The 23,349-nt window shown below is 41.9% G+C and overlaps 1 protein-coding gene across 9 annotated transcripts in view; it reads left to right on the top strand.

Annotated features, from left to right (window-relative positions):
* The window catches only part of agrn (agrin), a 285,753-nt gene that overhangs the window by 54,155 nt on the left and 208,249 nt on the right, over positions 1 to 23,349 (top strand). For 7 of the 9 annotated variants that reach the window (XM_065961337.1, XM_065961338.1, XM_065961334.1 and 4 more), the window contains exon 3: positions 14,630 to 14,650. The exons of the other annotated variants lie outside the window; for them this stretch is intronic. In XM_065961337.1, the coding sequence (XP_065817409.1) occupies positions 14,630 to 14,650 (21 nt within the window). The remainder of the gene's footprint in view (positions 1 to 14,629; positions 14,651 to 23,349) is intronic. 9 annotated transcript variants of the gene reach the window in all.

Below are 23,349 nucleotides of genomic sequence, written 5' to 3'. Positions count from 1 at the left end.
AAGCTGACTTCACCTACTCCCCCCTAATACCAACTTCAAATGTAGGAGTTTATAAAACACTCCTTTATTAGGACCTATAGTCTAAACGGTGATGTGACACTTCAGTGTTTGCAGAGTGCATGCAGTCCATCAATGACCCTACAAATGACTCCCAACTTGAATGTAAAACGTTCTGCATTTATGTTGGCCGGAGTCGTGCTCACATTTTTCTAAAGTAGGTTGATGCTTGTAAAAGCCTTCAGATGGAAAGTGCTGCTGTTAAAAGTTTCATACTGCTAACTTTCCCTATAGAACATGATTTCTGCTCTAACCTGCCATCGCTGTCACCATATAGAGAATTCAAGGTTGTTGAAACTCTTTGGTTGTGCTTAAATACTTAGTGCTAATGGCGTGTCATGAAGAGCTTTTAGGCGGATGTCCAAGGTTTTAAATCTTCCTGTCATCAAACTTACAACCTGCTGAAGTGTCCTTGAATAAGACATGTTCCCTGGATGATATGGGACAGGTCCTGAGCAAAACCCCCAAGAATCCCATAATTCTTGGGGAATTATATATCTTCATCGTTGTGTTTTAAGTCCTCTTCACATGCTGTCTGCTCTTCATGTCGGCCTGTCTCTTTTTGTTTTAGCAGATAGATGGATTGTAATTCCTCCATTGTCCCCCCCTGTGGACACTTAGTATGTAACCTAACCCTCCAACTCACAGAACGGCTAAACCAGATGGCTGCAGCAGAGCTATCCTGACATGAATTCCTCTCCTTTTTCTGAGTCTGACGGCGCTCTGCTTTCACTTTGCTTTATGTCTGCTGTGGAGTCAGAGACGTGAGCATAATGGAGAACCTGAGCGTCCTGCTCGCTACAACTCCACACTAAACACCAGCAGTGGTTACAATGCTGTTGTTGTCTGTGGTTAGTCTATAAAACAGGCCTCACCTCGTGAAAAAGTGGGTGTGTTGGAAGGTGTGAGTGCGTGTTTTTGTGGCTCTGCTCTGTTTTACTCATTGACTGTTTTTTTTCTGCACCACATTGAGAGAGTTTACAGCAGGATGGAAACGTATTACATGCACACACAAAAACGTGCAAGCAGATCGTTTTCCATGTGGATCCTGTCATGCCAGCTAGGCTGTTGTTGTGTGTTTGTGTGTGTGTGACTAGGGAGCAGGGCCCTTGTAGTGACATCCCCCTTGCTGTCCCTGTGGGAACATAGGTTGCCATTGTTGGGTGCTCAGAGCGCCCCGCAGATGGGCGCAAGCTTCTGGCGGTAAAACTGGAAGGAAGCCCAAAAATACTGGGGCACAGAGACTCACTGGCCTGTTTTTTTTTGTCAGTGTGTTGGGAGTTCTGCGAGGTCAATGCCCTCATCCAATATGTGCACCCACACAAACACACACACCCCTGCCATCTTTGCACGTACCTCCTCTAACTCCTGTCATTATTAATTGAAGCATATCTCTGGAGCAGACTTTTGCTGCCAAAGCCCCCCTTTCCAGTGACACAGTGAGTTTGACCTGTGGCCAGTGAATTATGGGAAATGTAGTTTTTGTCTCGCAATTTAATAAAAGAAAAGAACATTTTGTGAAAACAACATCCTATCTTTTTTTAAACATTGAATCATATTTTATGGTGTCCAAAAAATAGCAGTTACAATGTGAGAAGACACTTCTCATGAGACACCAGTAACATGTCCACATGGCGGCTTGTGAAAGGGCTACAAAAAGAGAGGTGTTAACGACTGTCTGCTGTAAAGTTTATGACAGCCCAATCCCACCTACTTTAAAAATGTTTATAAAAGCATACATTGGATATGGTGTGAAAATTCAGAGATTTCAATTTTAAGTCTACAAAGCCCAAAAGGGCTTCAATGAGGCCTGAGCAGTAACAGGTGTGTGTGTGTGTGTGTGTGTGTGTGTGTGTGTGTGTGTGTGTGTGTGTGTGTGTGTGTGTGTGTGTGTGTGTGTGTGTGTGTGTGTGTGTTGCTTTAAAATGTAGCCAACATAGAAAAGTGGATTTCTGCTCTTCCTGGACCATCTGTTGCTGACTGGATATGTTTTAAAGCTAATGAATGTTAAATGAGTCTGTGGTCTGTGTGCAGGTCTGGCCAGAGACCAGCTTTTTTACTACCACCATCACTGCCTTTTAAGGATACCTATGAAGCTCATTCATTGTAGTGTTTTGTTTTTTAATGAGGAGTTGATGAAGGCAGTTAGTTTATAGACTGGAGACGTTTGATGTACGATAAAGTTTCATTATAATCTGGGTTCAAACCTCATTCTCAATTTACTTTATAATGCTGAAATGTGCTCTTTTAAAAAACGCACATAATGAATTTATGAATGAATTTATGAACTAAGACACATCTTTTACCTTGAATGAAAATAAGTATCATTTGCAGGGTGAGAATACACAGTGGCTCTACTCTACAGAAATTGTAAAATGACAAGAAACTCACCAATCCGAGGACTATTAGCACCACCCACACACGCACATGCTAATACACATGCACGTACACATTATCCTGACAGAGCACATCCTCTCTGAAATGAAACGTCCCCGGGCTTTCAGCCTCAGTGGATCTGTGCGGCTACATCAGATGGTGTCTGCCTGCACACCTGCACCCAGCCCGTGATAACAGAGTCAAGGGAGGCACTCACACAACATGTGAACACACAAGCACACAAATGCTAACACTCACAGAGCTACAAGTACTTGCACACACACACACACACACACACACACACACACACACACACACACACACACTCCTCTTTCCCGCCCTCAGGCATACCTCTCTATACGAGGCAACATGTTGATTACAGCACTTAATTAGTGGTTCGTGACATGACTTTTCTGTGATGTTATTAAATCCACTCAGAGCCAATTAAGCTAATTATAACACCCCACCCCCCACCCCCAATCATGTTTGCTAATAGATCGGTCTGATTCTGGAGTCCTCAAATCAGGTGGGGAGACAGGTTTAATTTTTCCAGACCTGCTTTTTCCAAACTGACATTTTGTTTGGGGGGATTTGAAAGCAGCTTCTGGCTTGAAAGCCTGAAATGATGTCTGTGGTGAAGACGTGCATCAGAAAGTTTCAATATTTTGTTCCCATAAAGAGAAAATAAAGCTTGGGTAAGGTCAGAATGAAATGGTCAAAGCCAGCTAATGATCCAGCCAGTAATAAGCTGCTCTGGTAACTGAGCAGCCAGCAGTGGAAGGATTAGAAGCCTTGTTTTTCTTCTGATCAAATCAAGGCAGCAACTCACATTAGCTTACAACAATAGTTCCTCATACACCACTGAACAAGTCGATCCCTGATCCCCAAATCCTAACCAATTATTTTTGCACATATTCAACTCTGAACATTAGTAGACAGCTGTCTCACGCCAAGTAACATCTGTTATGAGAGAATAAAAAACGGTTGATAAGAAACAAAAATAATTCAGCTTCATAGTTTGTGCTTTTTTATTGTATCTCCTTTCAACAGGGTTAACAGTCTTCTCAGTTTTGGTGCTGGATAGCCTAGTGGTTATGTTGCTCGCCCCCGTGTACAGAGGCTAAAGTCCTCATCGCAGCGGCCATAGGTTTGACTCTGACCTCGGACTTTTGCTGCTTGACTCTCTCTTCTCCCAACATTTCCTCTCTCTCTTCAGCTGTTTTATCAAATAAAGGCAAAAATGGGCCCACAAATATTGAGTGTTTCCTCAGTTGTCATGGAGACAGTTTAGCTGACATACATTTTTATTTACATCCTGTGGTCTTGGTCCTCCATGAGCAGGATCTCAACCATGCAGGTGGTTGTGAGCAATGCCTTTCTTGATTTTACTCCTGCCCAAAGACGCTGAGCCCTTTCTCGGTTGTTCTTGTAATCACAAACTGCTGATGGTGTCACTCTCTGATGTTCACCTACATTTACAGTTTGTCTATATGCAGCAGTGCTTCTTATTCTAAAGACTATGTCCCGGATTATAGAGAGTGCTCGACACAAGTAAGCTTGCAGAGAAACACATCTAATTTGTTTTATGTGATTTCATGCTCTACTTTTTGTAATATTGTCTTTATAAAAAGATGACTAACACTCTTGTTTGTAAAAATCTAATTTATTTCTGGGCTGGTAGCCTAGTTGTTAGTGAGCGACCCATGTAAGGAGGCTATAGTCCTCCAGACGGGCAGCCCGGGTTCAAATCAGACCTTTGGCTCCTTTCCCGCATGTCATTCCCCTCTCTCGCTCTCTCTCTCTCCCTCTCTCTCTCTCTCTCTCTCCCTCTCTCTCTCTGATTTCTTACTCTGTCCACTGTCCCATCTCTAAATAAAGGCAAAAAAAAAAATCCAGTTTTGACAGTGCAAAAAAGGATCTGTGGGAAAAAAAAACATTTATTTGTTACTGTTGTCAATCTGTCTGCTGACACTTAATGTCTGTTTAATGATACATGTCAGAGCGAGAGGAAGCTCTGCCAAGATTAATATTCTGTTCCGGCATCAACTTTCCATAAGTTCTTCAAGTAACAGTCGTGAGGAATCGTCAATCTGTCATACGTGTCATTTGTTTGAAGCGTGTCACATCCTCTGCTGAGCACAGTTATTATTCACGCGTCATGTTGCTGCTTTCTTCAGCGTGCAGGGCTCTGGGCCGTGCAGGGACTTGTCTGCGGATGAAGTCATGTTCAGAGCTGTTTTCGGGGGGCTTCAGATTCCTGCTTGTGGTAGTTTGAGAATTCCGACAGCTGGTTTTGACAGATGAATGGAGACTGTTGATGTTAAAAATCAAACAAATCAATCATCAGAACCATCAAACTCAGCAGCTCCTGATGAAAAGTTCCCTCCCCCGTCTTCTCCGATTGGGTTGAGTTGAGTCTTCTCCTTGCGGTAACCTCTGTTGCTCTTCATTTGAGATGAAATGGCTCAGAGGATTATGGGCAAAGCGTGCTGAGTCAGCGATGTGTTGCCTTTGGGGCTAATAGTCTCTATCAAGAGTAAAAAGCTGCTCTTCAAAAAGGGGCTGGAGAGAGATTAAAGGGAGTTATGTACTGTATGTTGACATAGACCCTGACCTTCACCCATGTGTCCTTTTTGGATTAAACTGGGATTATCCCGCACCAATTCCAGCAAATTTGAGGTTTTCAGGGTTTTCCATTTTTTCCCTTATAAATAAAATGTCTTTAAGTAATCAAATTGCCTCCTCTTTGTTGTAAATGCACCTGGGTTTTAATGGGAGCAAGTATGTCTTGTTTGTCTTGTGCATACTTTTATAATTAGGTAGAAACTAGAAAAAAGGTGTCAGAGAAGAGAAGACAGATGAGCTTTCCTACATTTGTATGCAGCGCAAGCGTGGCTCAGGAGCTTACCTTAGCCAGCCAACAACTCTCAGGAATGGTTTCTCATCAGCTCTCATTGTCAGCCAGAACACTTAAGACGATTGCTTCCCCGGTGACCTGGAATGCGTGGGAGGTTGAGATGAAAGGAAGGAGAGAGGAAAGGGAAGGGCTGGAGAGAGGTGAGACGACAGGGGGGGCGAGAGAAAGACTGTGATGAGGGAGAGGGGAAGAGATGCAGGACGTCAAGACATCACGCTGATATCACCGCTGCAGCATGGTTCCTCCTACTCTGATTTTCAATGCGTACCAAAGACATGACCACTGAAGAATAGGCATTGAAAATACCCCAACTGGAGTTGAAATCCTGACAGAAAAAGTCCTAGAATTCACAGGATTTAAAGCTTAATCAACACACCCTGAAGGTGTTCAGTTAGCTCACCAGGAACCTTTTTAATATCTGCTTTAGTAAAGGAAATGTGTGGAACATCTGTGTCTCTGTGTAGGCATCTCTATGACTGTTGTGTGTGTACAGCTTTAATTGCCACCCTCAGGTGTCCCTGTGTGTGTTTTGCATCCATGCATGTTTTGCCATGACAGACAGGCAGTGACTTCTTAATGAAGTCTTGTTTTATTTTTGGGGAGGAAGAGAGGTGGATGCACTTCATTAACCTCAATGCCACTGACACCACACACACATACTTACACACACTCACACACGCACGAGGAGAGCAGCGAAAGACACTGGCTACATTGAGGGCGGAAGTAACTAAAGCACATGCCAGTCGGATGAAGATGGATGGCAACCTTTTCACTGGGCGCTTTATCTCGGCCCACACAAGACAGAAACGGCAGCTTTGTCCACGTCCCGTTTTGTTTTTCCAGAGCAGAATAGAGAGACAATGTCCTGCGACTACAGACCCTGACGTTTATGGATATTAATGATGTGTCGCTCGGGCTGCGGACAGAGCCGGGGTGCATTCATTTAAAGTCGAAACAACACCTGCCATTAAATGGAGTTCAATTTGGATAATGTCTTTGTTAACATTGCATACATTCTTGTGCAGAGTTTCTCTAGAAGTGTTAATTACAGATCCTACAGGAATTAAAAATCCTCTGTTAGGTTTACAAATGTATCCTGGATTGGAATTTAATGAGTAATCTTGTCAACATTTGTAAATGTCAAAGATGCATTACATAATGACTGTATGTTTTTTCCAGACACAAAACTAGTTTGTGACGTTTAGCTCCCAGATTTAGAAAGGCTGAGATGACTGCACAGTGGTTGACAGACAGACAGGGACTCTGTAGGTTTCTTGTTTTGGCATTGGGTATGGCCCATAGTAGACTGTGTTCAATATATTTAAATATACAATATCCTTTTTATTGATCAATAAATACAAAATTCAGGCAACCCCATTTTGAAGTACAAGCGACCCCATAAGGGTGACTGGACCCCCAAGTTTGAGCAAGCCTGGTTGAGGTATTGTTATCCATTCATCCGTCCTAACTCGCAACCAATTAATTTTTTATTCTGTATTCTACTTGTTGCTAGATTTTGTAGAGGATTCACATCGACATTCATTTAACCCCCATGTAAGCGGTTAAGAGGTCCTGGCTAAACATATGAAGGAGTCAAGAACTGCAGGTGCAAATAAAATAAATTATTAGCTAGTATAAAATGCTCATTTCAGGAGTGTTTTGAAAATAAGAAGAATTGTCTTTAAGGGTAAATGGTAGCAGTTAAGAGTTTTTCAAGGGTCACCAAAGTAAAAAAATGCACTATTGTTTTAATAAATGTAGCCAAATGTGTGTCCAAAACATCAGAAAAGTCCTCTTCCCACAGATCAAACTGACTTCTTTTCACTGATTGACGTCTTGTGAAAACCTGGAACCAGTTGAATGATAGAAAACTGATGCAGACATGTTAATCATGCATTTTAAACCTGCATCCTTAAATAAGTGATGCATAGCCTCTACCCTTTGCAGAACAGTGTGCTAGGCAAATAAAAACAATATTTCACAGAATATGATAGTAGTTATGAATGCTGAATTCCTTTCTCTCGACCCTCCATTATCTTATCTCCAGTTTCTTAGAAGCAAAATGTCTTCAGTTTGGGTTTGATTTACTTTCCTGTCCAACTTGCTTCAGTAAAAATCCTCACTGGACTGTCATATATATATATATCAGATATTTGCCTCTTAAAGACACCAGGCAGCTTCTTCATTAAGCCGCACACTGATCTCGTAGACCTCTGCGCTAGTAGGCAGACGTGAATCAATATATTATAATATCCCTCGTCGGCCGAGTGCCTGTCAGCAGCCAAGGACTTCTCTGTTACTGTCCTCTGCACGTCCTCTGCCTGTGAGCCAATAACCTCAGCCTGCTGCGTCATCAGGTATGCTTCTCAACTCTTATGATTGGTTGTTTGATTTATACTCGTGGTACTGATCCTCTTTTTATGTGTGTGTGTGTGTTTTGTTGTTGTTGATAATTATCCACCTGTAGTGCATCATGAAATAGCTGATGGTCATTCCCCTCATTTTCCCTCACTCTCACTCGCTAATTCTACAGATTTCTCGCTCCGCTGATGAATTTACGAGCTTGTTAATTGGCTGAATTAAAAGCCATTTCCTCTAATAGCGAGAGCTGCTGGAGCCATTAATGCATCAGCCTATTAGGCTAAAAGGGGGATGGCTGGGTTTCTGATGGGGGTGGATATTATCTAAGGGGCGAAGGCGTTGAAGGATGGGACATCGTATACTAAAGGATGGGGGTCGGGCTCAGCATTCAGTGATGTCATCAGGAAGCATGACTGGACTCATTGCTTTATGGATGGCTTCAGTACTTTCATTTCCCTGTGTCTCTTTTGACTTTGAGAACGCAGACATTAATTGCTTGCTTGAATTACTCAGCAAACCCATTGGAAAGCTCAGCCATGCCAAGTTGGCATTTAGCAGTGGACTCATGATCCTGATCCGTTTGATGGATGCGTCTGGGAGAAAGGCTTCATTGCTGAGCTGCCATAGGGGGACACTTGACGAGTTTAATATGACTCAGCACTTTTCAGAAACGTTCTAGTGTCCTTTTACCGCCATGTTTCACTTTCTCTTTGGAACTAACTTTGAAAATGCCTGCTCTGCAACTTTTTGACACCTGGTGAGGATTCAAAGAGGATTAGAGGATATTCACCCAAAATCTTCACTCTCTGCAATAAACGTTTAACCAATAATCAAGATCTTGTGATTAAGTATTGCTTATGTAATTAATTACCTGTTTCTGTGTCAGACAATGTAAAGGAGAAGAATGCTACTCTGACACGTTGCGTTTAAAACTGATACTGTAGTCCAAATTCAAAACATTGGACAGAGCTGCCCCCCCATCCGTAGAGTTGTCATGTTACGGACAGGGAAGCTTCAGTGTTTAGCCATATCTGCATTTGTCTTGAAACCTTCCTGCTTTCTAACTCATCTCCATTTTTCAAAAGCTTCTCCATTATTTATCCTAGCTTTACCACATTACTGGTCTTTGAGCTTATTAGTGGCTTCTTAGGTCATGTAGAATCAGTTATATCTGAACCAGTTTTCTTGTCATTTTATGATTTAATTCAGGAGATATCTTACATATTGCTCCCTCAATTGATTTAAATTATTGATTGGAGTCTACCAGTTGAACAAATGTGTCGGTAATGGATTGGTTTTCAGATTTTGTATGTAAAGATTTGTGTGTAAACCTGTGGCTCCACACACCATAAGGCTGTACAGTGTGGGGCTTTGAAGAGAAACAGTGGTCTCTTGCAGCAGTTGGAATTTCAGGAACGTCGGGGGGCGCCAGCCTCACGCCTCCCGTAATGTCATCAACTTCAGGGTTCGGTGTAAATGGACCACAGTGGAGGAGTGCTAACATGGCGCCGTTTCATATCACGGCAGCTCCCACCTTTGACTTTTCAACAGGGTCAAACTGTTGCAGGGCGTGCATGGAGACAGAGTGGAGGAAGCTTTCATAGCCACCCTGTCAAAATAAGGGAGACCCTCAATAAGACATGAGCCTTTAAGACTTGTGGAGAGACTTGATTCTGCGTTTGACCGACCAAACCAGACAAAATCATCCTGCACATAGCAGTGACAATTTGTTGTCATTACAGCTGTGTCTTTCTCTGTCAGTCACTGTCTATCTCTGTGTCTGTGTCGGGGGTTTTAATCTCTTCCTCACGCTAAATTAATCAAGGCAGGCCCAGGCCCACAGAGGAGATGCAGATTTGCCTGCCGTGAAATTACGCTATTGTGAAAAGACTCTTCTTGAGTGCAAGGAAACCTTCTTTGCATTTCTATATTCTCTTATATGTAATCAAAATGCCACCGAGATGCATATGCAAATGGCTCATTACCAAATTTAAGTGGCCGCTGTGCTCTGAGATTAAGATTCTTTATAGACGCACTAATCTATGTCTCTTGCAGGGTGACACGCTTACATGCTTGACACCCTGATCCAACACACCTCCTCTGTTATATCTAGAAAATGGGGGAAAATACAAATGATGCCAGCGTGAGGACATGCAGAGGTGTTGAAACTCATTCAGCACAGCCTCAGAAACTCAAGCCTCATTACTCCTCAGCTGAGGCGAACCCACCAGAAGGAAGGTAAGCGGCCAAAGCTGTGCTTTCTCCTCTGGACAGCAGTTTTTTTTTGTTTTGTTTTTTTGGCAAAGTTTGCCAAGGCTGATCAAATTGGGGCGACATGAGGGATGTTCTGCGTGAGGTAAACAAGTTCCAAAAGGGATCCTTCCCTCCTGTTTTTCCAGTCTCACCCTCCGGCCAGTTTCTCAGCTGCTATTTATTCAAGTGTTGGAGAAAAGGAGGGAATGGTGAAAGGGTTGTATACACCTCACAGCTGGAAACTGATAGGACTTTTTACAACCCTGTGTCCTGTGTGTGAGAAAATGCTGTAGTTGGTCCAAGTTAGCAGGAATTCTCACCCCTTCCCCAGTTCTTGGCCCCCGTTTGAGCATGACCTAAAGACTCTCAAGTCCAGACTCACTCATGCTGTCTGAAGCTCCCATACATCCTTTTATTTTAATCATGAATCTGAAAGGGCTGCTTTTATTTGACATGGTGATGTCCAGCTCTGGTAATGTCAGGAGGACAGTGTGGAAAACTGGTCAACTCTGCAAATATTTTTTTGTCCAGGAAACAGAATTACTGCTGGAGACAGGGCCCAGCACACCAGTGTAATTATGATTCAGTTATTCAGCATTTAAAGCAGGTTGATTATTGCAGACTGACTTACCACTGTTCTGCAAACACTCAGTTTCCTCCTCAAAGCCTTGACCAATGTGCAGACAGAGGGAGGTATTTAAAAGTGTACAATAGAGCCACAGAGGGGGAGGGAGGGATGACACATTTTTCTTCCTGTCTGTAAAATCCTTTTTTGGGGGGGGGCATCCTTTGTAGAGGGGACAGTATTCTTAGAGGGTAGAGGGGACTCAGAATCGACCGAGTTGCAAACAAAGACCCCCTTCTGCTCTTACATACACACTAAAATCTTGAAGGGGTCTTCCAGTGTGTCAAGAGTATTCAACTGTACAGTTAAAAGCAGTAAGCTGCACACAAGGTGCATGATGTAGTTTGATGCTGTTTTATGTAGAAGTGCTAATAGTTGGGACTGCATCTTTTTTTTTTATATAGTGCCACTTTATGTATTCAAACACTTAAAAAAAAATCCCTTCTGACAATATTTTGATTCGGGTAGAAGGTTTTTCCTTTTTTTTTTTTAGAGTGCCATTGACATGCTGGGTCTGTCTGTAAAATATGTGTGGGTGGCAACCAGAAAAGATAAAAGCCATTCAGAATCCAATGGGTCCATCTGCCATGGTTGAGGCCCTATTCAGACACACACTGCTGTCTGCCATGTTACCTCTTAAACAATTGCAACACTAAGCCTCAGTTACAGTTAACCTTTATTACATTGAATTACATCACATCACAAATTCACAGGTTTCATTAACTTGGTCTTTTTGTTTTTGGAGAGGCTGACATTTCTGCAGACAATTTGAGTCCCATAAAAAAACGTCTTACATCAAACAGCGAAGAAATCCTACCCTAAAAAAGCACAGAACTAAAGAACAGGCTCTGCTAATGTTAGCAGCATTTCAGATCTTAGCCCTCGTGGACATCCTTGTAGTTGCTGATGCATGGAGGAAAACTTTTAAATCAGAATCTGCTTGTGTAGTTTAAGCTAACAGTACAAGTTTTAACCAACAGTGCAGTTACGCTGTTTCTCTTATTACATGATACAGTTTCCTAAATCAGGTCTACACTGGGGGTAACCTTTGTAAATCCATGGCAGCAGAAAGGATCTAGTTCCTGGTGACAGTGAAGCAATTTTTTTTAGAGCAGCAAGAAGCACTGATTTCTGTTGAGAAAGTTGGTTTTGTCTGGGATATTAATTACAGCCCTGCATCATTGCATAGTCATATTTGAGAACATCTGAAGTTGAGGAAAAATTCAGATCTGGATGACATATATGAGATTGGAAGACACCTGTTTCCATAAAATATGAATAACATAATCTCAATAGAAGTTATGGGTATTTGCATCTACTTATATGGTGAAAAGACTCTCTGATATGGTCCCCCTTTTTCTCTCATGGAACAAACAACAAAGACTCAATTAGTCATAAGCTCTCCTGAATCCTCAGATCAGGCTCAAAGGGGTTGGAGCTGCATCAAAGTGTACAGGTTTGATAGCTAAATGAAGAAAAATGAAAGTGAGATCGCGCTTGATAAAGGAAACAATCTTCTCTCCTTGGTTAGAAGAGGGCATTTGTTCGTGTGCATTCATATGCTCATTTTGGTTCAGGCATTACAAAAAGTGAGCTCGCACTGACACACCACATTCTTTTTTGATCGTGAATAAGTGTACGTGGGTGTTTTAGGAAGTCCTGTGACCGGCCACATCTCCCCCTCTCCCCCCTAGATTCTCCCTGACATGAATCACTAAGAACCAACATACTCCGAGCTAAATGAACTCCCCCACTCGCTCACCCTTAATCACATTAGCCTAAGTGATATGGGAACGCCAGGCCAGACACACACTCCCTCCTTCTCTCTCTGTCTTTCAACCCATATAAATAGCCACTCCTCCAGAGCTTTAAGTTGTCTTAAGCTCCATCTTTGGATAATAGACCATTTGCTCCCCCCAAAGACCCCAGTGTAGAATAATGAGGATCAAGGCCAGTCCAGAGAAAGCAGGACGGGAGAAATGCAAGAGGGTGGAGCAGAGGAGGAGAGCTGACACTCAGCTAATACCAGCCTCGGGACAAAACCCATCAAAACACCTGTTTAGTCGGGATGTGAGGTTATTGTACGGAACAAATACAGGATTTTTTTAAAATAGTTAACTGCTATTCGGGCGGTGGTTGAATAACGCTTAATGGTGGTCGCCATTTTGATCAGCTTGAATAAGTGAAAGGGGTTGTTTCACAGTAGATTAGTTTTGTGAGGATAATGAAACTTCCCGCTGCGACACAATACTTAACACTCATGGAGGGTCATTTTTTTCATGTTTTCATGGATGAATAGCTCTTCAAGCTTGTAAATAAAAGTCTGCTTAATGACATGATTCAGGCCTGACAGAATAATTACCGTATAACATCAAATAAATGCAAAAATATCTATTTAAAAACAGCTTTAAACAGATGCCTTGAAAGCAATGATGTGTTAAAGTTGAGACTTTTACTTTTTTATATTCCACTAAAGTGATACACACGAGTTAAGAGTTTTGCAGTTGCTAAGCTAAGCTAAGCAGCCTTATTTTGCATTAGATAAACACAAAAAGGATGAAATGCCACTTCCACTCTCGAATAACTTTAGCTTGAGGTCAACGTTAGCCTTATTAGCTAACTAGCTAACTAGCTTCCAGATAGTTTAACTGGTCCAACAACAGCACACTGGGTTAGCTATGAGGTATACTGTATGTTTTTTGTTAAATACAGTTTGAAAGTGACTCTCTTTGTACTACTCCATGGGTTTTTTTTTGCATCCTTTTCCATTATTCTTGCTGGAAGGTTTGCCTTTATATCAAACAATTTTAATTGTGCCTCCACATTTATCTTTAGAAAACTATCTAACAGAAACAAACAGTTAAACTGTACGTGTTGGTATCAGTAATTAGTAACTGTGCTCAAGACACCTTGTTTTTTGTTTAAGCTTGTTAACCAGCTGAAGAAGTAGCCTGGGGCGTGTTACTTTGATTATTCAGCATGTGCTTTAATTGCTTGCTCCATCATCTTGTTTTGGCAAATTTCGGCTCCAAAAACCCTCAAGGCTTCCAAACGGTAGTCCAGTAGATGACATCATGACTGAGCTCACTATTTTATAAAGTCTGTTGTTGGTAAGTCACAATTAAATACGAACACTCCTGATAGCTACTCTATCTACTAGAGGCGAACTAAAGACTAAGCCACCGGTGCACCTTCACAGGTGTTTTGTGTTGCTACCATTTTCAAAATCCTAAAAACAGTGGGTATATATATGTCACCTTACAAAGTACAAAAATACAATTTGATTCCATTATTCATTTCTGTATTAAATTATCCTGGTTTCTTTCCCAGCAGGACACACAGGGTGTCTCCAGGTGTTCCTGGTTAATAATCAATCGAGGAAACTCAGTGATTTCTGTGTTTTTCCCCTCTCGCTCACAGTTTCTACCAGGCACAGTCCATCTTTTATAGATGAGCCTCTCGTATGCTTTGTCAACACAGCTCACCATCAATCTGCATCAGCTGGACAAACAGCAGATTGACTCGCCTGTTTGTGTGTGTGTGTGTGTGTGTGTGTGTGTGTGTGTGTGTGTGTGTGTGTGTGTGTGTGTGTGTGTGTGTGCGTGCGTGCGTGTGTGTGTGTGTGTGTGTGAGACAGAGGAGATTGTTTTTGTATTTCTCTGGTACGTGTGTGTGGTTCTGTTTATAGGAACACAATCCCTGTAGTTGTTATTCTTTGTTCGTTGTGGGCTTTAGGCTATTGGCTTTTTACTGTTTTCAATTCAAAATGTACTTCAGGGAAGATGGAGGTGATTGGTTGTTTGTCCTTTTTTCTATTTACATGCATATTTTTCGCCAGTGACACAGACAGGTTATAACTGTAATAAAAAACTTGTTTCATGATTTGAACTCATCTCTCCTCATCAACCTCCAACATCTCTCTCTCCTGTCAGTCACCCATCACTGGTTACTCAGTCATATGTGTTTTTTGTGCTTATTGAAAATCTACTTTCACTAACTATCTTTTTCTTTCTTCTGTCTTTCTCTCTTGCCTACTGAAGCTCACAAATATATAATTGCAGGTAAGTGCACCCAACTGTCCTTCATTGTCTTGTGATTTGGCTAAATGTTGTAACCTGGTCAACTCTGAGGCAAGAGGAGAGACTTGAATTTAAACCCTGCTGCTGCACAGTTTGTTTAACGGTTAATTTTTAAGACTGCATAATATCTGAAGACTTATTTTTTCCCTTTGTCTTTATCACGCATTAACTCACTTTTAGACAAACACACAAACCATTGAAGTACACCCCCAGGAGGTCTTTGTCCAAACAAAAGTGTCTGAGTGTGTCTGGGTCAGTGTGTGTGTCTGATTTAACAATGCATAGGACGGCTTTATTAAGTATGTCATCTGTTTGAGGATACATCCAGCCGGCTGTGACTCTGTCCACCTGTTGCATGTATGGAAGTTATCTTTCAAATGTTGAGATTGGAATCACTTTGCTTTCTTCAGTATATGCTTAATACTTATACTTGCAGACAGAATGAATGACTGGCCTCATGTCATACATACCGTATGTGTGTAATATGCTGTAGTATAATTAAGGCTGCCACTGTAAATTTATCATGGAACAACACCTCTGTGGTAAGCTGCTGGCAGAGAAAAGACAAACTATGGCACCATGAACAGACTTGCAGCTTTTAAATGATTTCTCATTCATCATAAAATGATTGCATGCGTGTGGATTGTGTAAGTCATGGTCACCAATGTTTCAGTTTGAAGAGTTCATTTCCAGAGAGAGATTTTTTTCTTTAATGTTTAACGTTCAGATTCAAAGTTAGAGCTCTGCACTGAATTTTACGGCCGCTTTTGACCAGAGGAACTCCACAACGCGTTAAAAATGCATTCCTCGTTCAGGATTTTAAAATCCAAAATCATGATAAGTATAAGTAGGAAAAACAGGTGTGAAAAGCAAAATTATTGATGACTGAATTCCATTAAGCTGGGTCAGTTACGGGTGCTAATATTCCTACATCTAGGTCTCTGTAACACTGTCCAAACGTACTGTGATTCTGAACAGAATGACGCCATTTTGAATGTTGGAACGTTTCAGCTTTTACTGCTATTACAAGCCAGATTGGCTGATTAAAATTTCAAATTGCCTTAAGGCTAGCATGTTAGTCAATTCCATCCGAAACAAACAGCCGTCAATGCATAACAAATAAGCAAAAGGTATCTCTTTACCTTCCTTTAAGCTCTGTTATGGCCCTCACTTGAGGTGTGAGAATGGTTGGACAATTAGTCACCCTGAGGAACATGTTTCATTGACACTGGATCCATTGGTAATAGTAGAGTATTGAGTGGTGGAGCTTTAAGTGCCCGAATCACAAATACCACAGATGAAAAAAGAAAAATCTATTTCCTCACTAATCACTCCCTTGTCACTGTGCTTCTTGTTACAACAACTTCCCTTAGGCTGCGATTCCACCTGAAGCTGCAGACTTTTATTCAAATGCTTCATTAAAAAAATGCAACATATTGTGAAACAGAATTTTAAAAAATGTCCCTTTGCAACAACATATTTCATATTTCATTGACACTTTTTCTTTTTCATATAATGGAAAGGGAAAGTTTAGCTTGTTTCTTCAATGGCACCGCTTGATACTCTTAATCACTGAGGCTATCTATCACTCAATTAGTCCTTAACTAGTGAGTGCATGTGTGTTCAAATGCATACCACAGTGGGTGACTGTGTGTGGTATCAACTCTCAAGTGAGGCTTTAAACTTAATCTTTAGACACAAGATTATGTGGCAAGGATAAGGGTAGAGGTGAGGTGAGAGGTCATGCATGTTGGGGGATATGAAGGCTCTGGTGCTTGCAACCAGTCTGTGACCTGCTCACTGGAGGTTTCCTCTGGGATCTCATTAACTGATCCAGACTTTCTCTTACTGAAAGGTAAACAAGCACCAGCAAGCCAAGGATGCAATACAATGCACAAATGATGCTACTGTTATGGTGTGATATGGTAAACAGTGGAACACAACGGACTGTCAGACAAACCTGGGGGTTGGTGCATTATGTTGTCCTAACAACCTTTGCTTGAGGAGCTTGGAAGTAAATTGACCTTTTCAAATGGTTTTGATGCTGTTGCCTTGTTTGCATCATCTTCCAATCATACCATTCACAGCAGCACAAGCAGACCAAACCAGCTGCTGTATTGAAAACTGTTGGGGGATTGGTAAAATGGCCATATTTTATAAACAAATCCATTCCTGCGATTTAAAGTTCAATGGGGTCTCATATTGTACTTTGTTGCTTGCTTTTTTTGATATTAGACATCTTCTGAAAGGCAAAGGCGAAAACAAACAATCTAATGGAGTACCAGGAGTGTAAAAATTGCAGCTATTTGTTGTCCATTTTGAACAATGTATTTTCTCCTTTGCTAAGGAAGCTACCCAACAATTGTAAATTCTGTTGCAGAGGTTCTCAAAAACATTATATACCTTTGAAAAGAAATGTAGTCTATTGTTGCCATTGCTAATCTTCTCTTGGCTTCACCTCATTTCGCTATCCTGCTCTGGTCCACTACAAAGATAACCGGTTTGCCTGAGTCCATATGAATGCATGTCTTACTGGACCTTTGTCACATCTACAACGTTAGGCAGGACATTTTTCTCGGTGCTCCAATCACACTGCGTGCTACCGCATGAATTACACATTCTCCTATGAGCTGTGTCGTTCTCATCAGCCAAGGACCCTTTTGTCTGCACACTGAAGCCCTTTTCAGCAAGAAGCAGGTAGTTTGGCCCTTTTCAAAAGCATCACACCATTAACAATGCACGTCAATGGGGAGAAAATCTTTTGTCGGCATAGCTATGAATCAAGCAGATACCAATTTCCTCCCCTGGCCAAAGACGGATCTGTTGTGCGCTCCAGTGATCTCCTTTTTTTCTCTGAGCCAGAACTCCATTATCAGCTCCTTTAATGTGACTTTCAAATGAGAGAGGATGCAATTATCTGCTGTCTGGTTTGGGAGCTCGGTCTGAGTTGGAGGGTTACGGCCTGTAGCTTCTGGATCCTTAGCCCTGGGTTCCCAAGAGGGTAGGTGTCATTCACATTAAATGAGAAGCTGTATACTCAATATTATCCAGCTTGGTGGTGGATAAGTGCCCACTAGACATGAATCCTTTAACTCTGCACGTCTCATCCTGTATTGACTGTTTGCAGAGAAACCCTTACTGCCCGACAGTCAAAGGATCTGACAGGTGGGAAAAGGACTCTCTTCTTTGCCCTCTTTCTGTTCAGTCCTGTCCGGTTTCTTTCTCTTTGGCTCCTTAAAAGTAAAAATAAAAAAAGAATTCCACAAAATCTCTAAAACTTCAGCTGTGACCTTGATGATAAGACAATGCTTGATGTGCACATTTTTATGTCCCTTGATAATCCATCTGAACTTGTCCAAGTGTTGATTTTCTTCAACATTTTGAATGCACAGTTCATCCAGTTTATTCCCTCGAAGGTATATTCAGTTCATTTTCTTTTTGGACTAATAATTCTTTGAGTACAGACACTCCATTTATGGGGCCAGAAAGCAGAAGCCCCATATGTTATCACCGACTATTCATCACCGGCACCCCCCTTGTCATGTCCCCTTCACTCCCTCTCCGGTTTGGCTTCCTCCCTGTCTCTCTCCCTGAGGTTAGAACGAGGCCCTCAGCCCCCTCTCAGAGCCCGGCCTTGGATCAGAGACATCCTCATCTGTCAGCCCAACCGAAAAAAAAAAAAACCCCTCCCTCTAGCCAGAGCCATCCTGACCTTCTGTATCTGTCCTGTCTTAGATAAGAGGCTAATGAGCTGACATGCTAACAAAATAGACCACAGTTTCAAGGAACAGACTGTTTTTGTTTTGTTTTTGTTTGCAGACATTTCCTCCTTCACTACATGCTTTTGAAAAGGTTTCTTACCTTCCAGGCAGCTGTTGGATTCTTGTCAGTAATGTTATAAAACTTTTCTTGCAGAGACTTGCTTATGATGGATGATGAATCAGCAAACTTTCAGTCAGTTTTACTTGACTTGTGTGTCACTCGATGTGTATGTTTTATTTGGATATGCAAAAACACTGATGAGAACTCTTCCTTGGTGGTGCATTTCAAGACACCCAAGGAGAGACATTCCCAGATTTGTGTGTGCTGCATTCATGAGGTGCGTTGTCTGGAAATCAAACCAAGTCAATAAACAATGAACAGATATGGAAGTTGAGATAACGGTAGTCTGGAAGGAAAATGAATTACGCTCATGCATGGTCACACGGTTAGGTTTTGCTGTTCACAGTATTTTCCAAAAGACATGAACACTGTATCTGTTGGGCGCACTTCTTTTCCTTTGTGCTTTCTTCTCCTCTCTTCTACTCCTATGGGATTCATCCTTGTCAGTTTATATCAAGCTCATCTTGTTCACGTGTTGTATCCATCTCAAGGTGTCCGGGTCTCTGAGGTTTACGTGTCAGTTCTTGCGTCTTGGTATGTGCTCACATTTATTTCCAAAAGAGCGTGTGACTGTTTATTTCTAAAGGCATACGTGCTTACTGCGATGTTTATTTCCAAATGTGAGTGTGTGTGTATTCGAAAGTAAGCTGTGTATAGAGGGCAAAAAGCTCTCCGAAAAATATGTTTAGTGCCGTGAAGCAGCGCAGGACTGACAGCTCCTGTTCTTACAACTTGACAGAGCGGGGGAACAACTTGCAAAGGGTTTCTCAAATGTTGTCAAGAAAGACCAAAAAGTGTTTCATAGAGACACTTTGACACAAGAAGGGACACACGAGACTGTGTGATACAAACCACAAATATGACAGCGAAACGACATAAATGAAAGATAGCTAAGACGCTATCTACTTTAAGCTTTTCATGTTTATGACTTTAATTTCAAAACATTCCAACTAAACAGATCTTAAAACGAGCTTTGCACTCCCATCACACATACAAATCTGAAACACATTAAAACTGTAAAACAAATAAAAGAAAATTGCACGACAACAAAAGCGCAGTATCTTTTAAATATTTCATCCCAACTATATATTTTTTTACATTTTGATATCCTTAAAATCTATTATTCATCATGAAATGAGTTCCACAAGTTCGACTGTACATAGGACCTTAGAAGATTCACTGGTAATAAAGCAGATATCGGCTTGACACAGATTAACAGTACCATTATTTTGAGGTCAAACATTATCAAGTAGACCATCAGTCATTTTTGTTCGTAAATGTAGTTGAGACTTAAGTGCTTCAAGTGTACGTCTGAGGATGCACAGCAGTCATTCGCTATGACTTGAATATTATTTTTGCCCAGAGGCGTGTTTATTAAGTTGCTCTCATTATTTTGGCAGATGGAAAAAAAGGAAGTCTGGAGTGTGTCTGCTTGGGTGTTAACTCTTTGTGAGTTATTGTTATGCTCCTCTCTCTCCCTTATTGGGAAGGAATGGCTCTCTCTCTCTCCCTCATGCATGCTCACACACACACGCGCATACACACACTCCTGTAGTGTAACTGACTTGGTTGGAATATGACCAAGGGTCTGTGCAGTGATCCCAGCCTCTCTAACCCCCCTGCAGGCCTGAACACTCTCCTCTTTGCTCCACCTCAGACGCCTCCTCTCCTGTTAGAACAAGACACTGCAGCCACCTCAGCTGTGTTTACCGTCCTCTGCTCCACGACTCCGAGTTCTGACCCTCATGCCAACTCGTTATCTTATCTCCAAGGCTCCTGTGAACTTTGTGTCATGGCCAGGCTCATTATTCTGCAAGATTCCAGCAATGACTGATATAACGTCTGTCTGGTTTCTGTTTTCACCTGCTGACTATGCTGTAAATACAGCTATTGATACACTTCTGAGAACATCACATATAACTGTAAATTGTGAAAATGTGTGAAATACTCTATGAGGCTTCTTCAAGCTCTGCTTCCCCGAGCATATGCCATGTAAGAGTTTTTCTGGGGTTTGAAGCGTGATTCATATACACACCCTGAATTAAGCTTCTTTTATTTACTTTCCAAGAAGCCCTGATCTGACAGTAATATGAATCAACATAAAACATTCAGAATAAGCTCACTACAAGGATTATTACATCAACAAATGATCCAGGAAGTCGTGGATACTAAGTTCACACCATATCCATAAGTAATCTTAAGATTTCAGGAATTGATTTGACTTTTCATGCGGCTGAATTCACTGATGAATAGTGTACAGAATATGTGTCGTTATGAGGGAAACGATATATGAAGATATTGACATTTTAGTTAAAATGTCATGGATTTGGTTTACAGCACATGCAGCGTATTGATAGTTGCACTCAGTTAATGAACTTCCTCAGTTTCTGTCTGTCATCCTGATGTAGGGATTGAGTCAGAGCTCTAGAGTGTGATTCATTATCATTCCTTCACCTATACTGTGACTTACTGATGGCTCTTATTCCTGTCATTGAATGAACAGATTGGGGGGGCTACTCTTTGCATCTGCTGCCATCTTATGGCTGCCTGCTGCACATTGTCAAATAAACGTCTACTCCTACATTGTACTCTGTCTTACTGTAAGCTGAAAGATATATGCATGAGTGTAATTCTTTTAAGAATTGGACGTCTCATGTTGTCCTACCTCTTTGAAGTTTTGCTGCCTCTTGTGACCATTACAGTTCTCCTCTTTTTTCCTGTTGCTCTCGGTTACAACAGCCAACGAATAGTTGTCTTGCCATCTTTCCATGTGTAAGACCAGACTTCAATTTTTCCAACCATAATAGAGCCATGGCCCCATCTCTTGTGTATTTTCTTTGCCATCCAAGACTCAACTGTTTTTGCATGAAGGTGGCAGATAAATGATCCAGCATGAGGGAGATCTAAGAACATGTGACATGTGAACACATGTGACACTAAGTTGGAAAGAAAAACACTGCAACACTGCCCTTCAAGCTTTCTCACATTTTGTTTGTTGTCGTTTTGGCCTTGTCTTTTCTCTCATAATGTTCTTAAAAAGTATGCTGATTTCTGACCTTTTGAGAAACTGCATGTGCTCTGCAGATGTGATGAGAATTGTGGTTCAAGAATTCTCTCCTTGGATTGTTATTTAAAGACTTGCTAATACAAAACCATAAATCTCTTATTTTACCTCAGTAGCTTCACTCGAACTGACAGTTATCTGAAGGTTTCTTTGCATGATACAGCATATAATCACTTGGAGAAGTTTTCTCCCTTCAGGAAAAAAATAAGCATAGTGAGCATCAAATATGTCTGCTGCTCAGATGTTTACTTAAATTTGTTCCCAAAGACGAGAGGAACTTTCATGTCAGTGTTGAAACTTGCAGTGTTAAGCTGCTAGGATGAATAGTTACACTAGGGGGAGCAAATGCTCCAACACAGAGTAAATGAAGGTGACTCCACCAGCTGATGGTCTCCTCCTCCTCCTCCTCTTCAGTCTGTAGTTCTGGGGAGTCCAAACCTGCGCTCAGCCTCTCCCTGTGCCCTCCTCCTCTTCATCCTCCTCCTCCTCCTCCTCCTCCTCCTCCTCCTCACACTCATCAGGGCATCACATTAGAGAACCACAGCAGACTGAGGACATTATCATTCACATACATACTTTTACAATAAACGCAACTGTAACTCAGACAAACTGTGCTGTCACAGATGCATTTTAGTTTAATGATGTTTTTTATGGTGCATCTGCTCTTTAGAAAAAGAAAAACAGAGCTGAGAGTGACAGGAATGAGGAATGAGAGGGGGAGGCAGTGAGATGGATATGAAGCAGAAAATATTATGAGCACATCATGTACACCCCGATCATTAAAGGAAGAAAACGAGGAGGAGAACTATGAAAGGAGGGCGGTGGTTAATACACATTCATATTTAATTTGTCATTTGAGCCGCTGTTGCATCAGCGCCTGTCTTGAGTAGCCAGTTCAGAGTCTGCTCAGCGTTGTAGTGCTGGGGTTATTGTGTTGCCAAGGGCAGCGCCTCCGTCATAACCCAGTGGGTCATGGGGGGCGAGAATATCTAGGTTATGGTAATATAATCTCTTTCACCCATGATTGCACCAACTGTATGCAGAGGGCTGCACTGAAGGATAAGGGTGTGTGCGTGCGTGTATTTGTGTGCACGTGCCCAGAGGCCTGTTAAGTAGGTAAATGTGAATGGGGGTGTCCCATCTGCCGTGTGTCTTTGTGTGTTTGTGTAGCATCCAAACACCCTACCCTGTCCATCTAAAGATTAAGAGGCCAGCACTGAGTCCCTGACCCAGAATTCCACCCCCCTTTCCTGTCCAATCCCATCACAACAAACACACGGGCCCCCTCCCTCACTAAATGCTCCCCCCCCCCGGTCACCCCCATTTCCTTCTGAGGACAGACAGCCTCATGGGAACGGCATGGGGTGAGGCCTCCATTAGCCCCTGATGTGTGGGGCAGTTGTGTAGCCTTCATGAGCCTGCACTGAAGAGAAATGGGCGCTAAAAGCGATGGTGTCAGCTGTGGATTTGGACCGTCAGGGGGGTTCAAAGTGTTACTGGGTTACTTTAAGACCACATGGGGTAAAATGTGTTTCATCATGGAAATGGCACTCTGTCCTAATCTTTTGATGCACTGTACATGTTAGCTTTTAACTAGCAATGGTGTCGCTGACAGAAATGTAAACTAGACCTCGACAGACATTTCCTTTTTAAGGTTTTTTGGTACATTTACATAATGTTACAATCCCCTGCTGACCCTGACTCGATCCACTCTGTCTCTGGTACACCAATTCAC

The sequence above is a fragment of the Labrus bergylta genome, chromosome 12 (genome assembly GCF_963930695.1).
Source record: "Labrus bergylta chromosome 12, fLabBer1.1, whole genome shotgun sequence".
In the NCBI taxonomy this organism is placed as follows: domain Eukaryota; kingdom Metazoa; phylum Chordata; class Actinopteri; order Labriformes; family Labridae; genus Labrus; species Labrus bergylta.
Note: the sequence above shows the minus strand (reverse complement) of the source record. Positions and strands in the feature narration are given on the sequence as shown.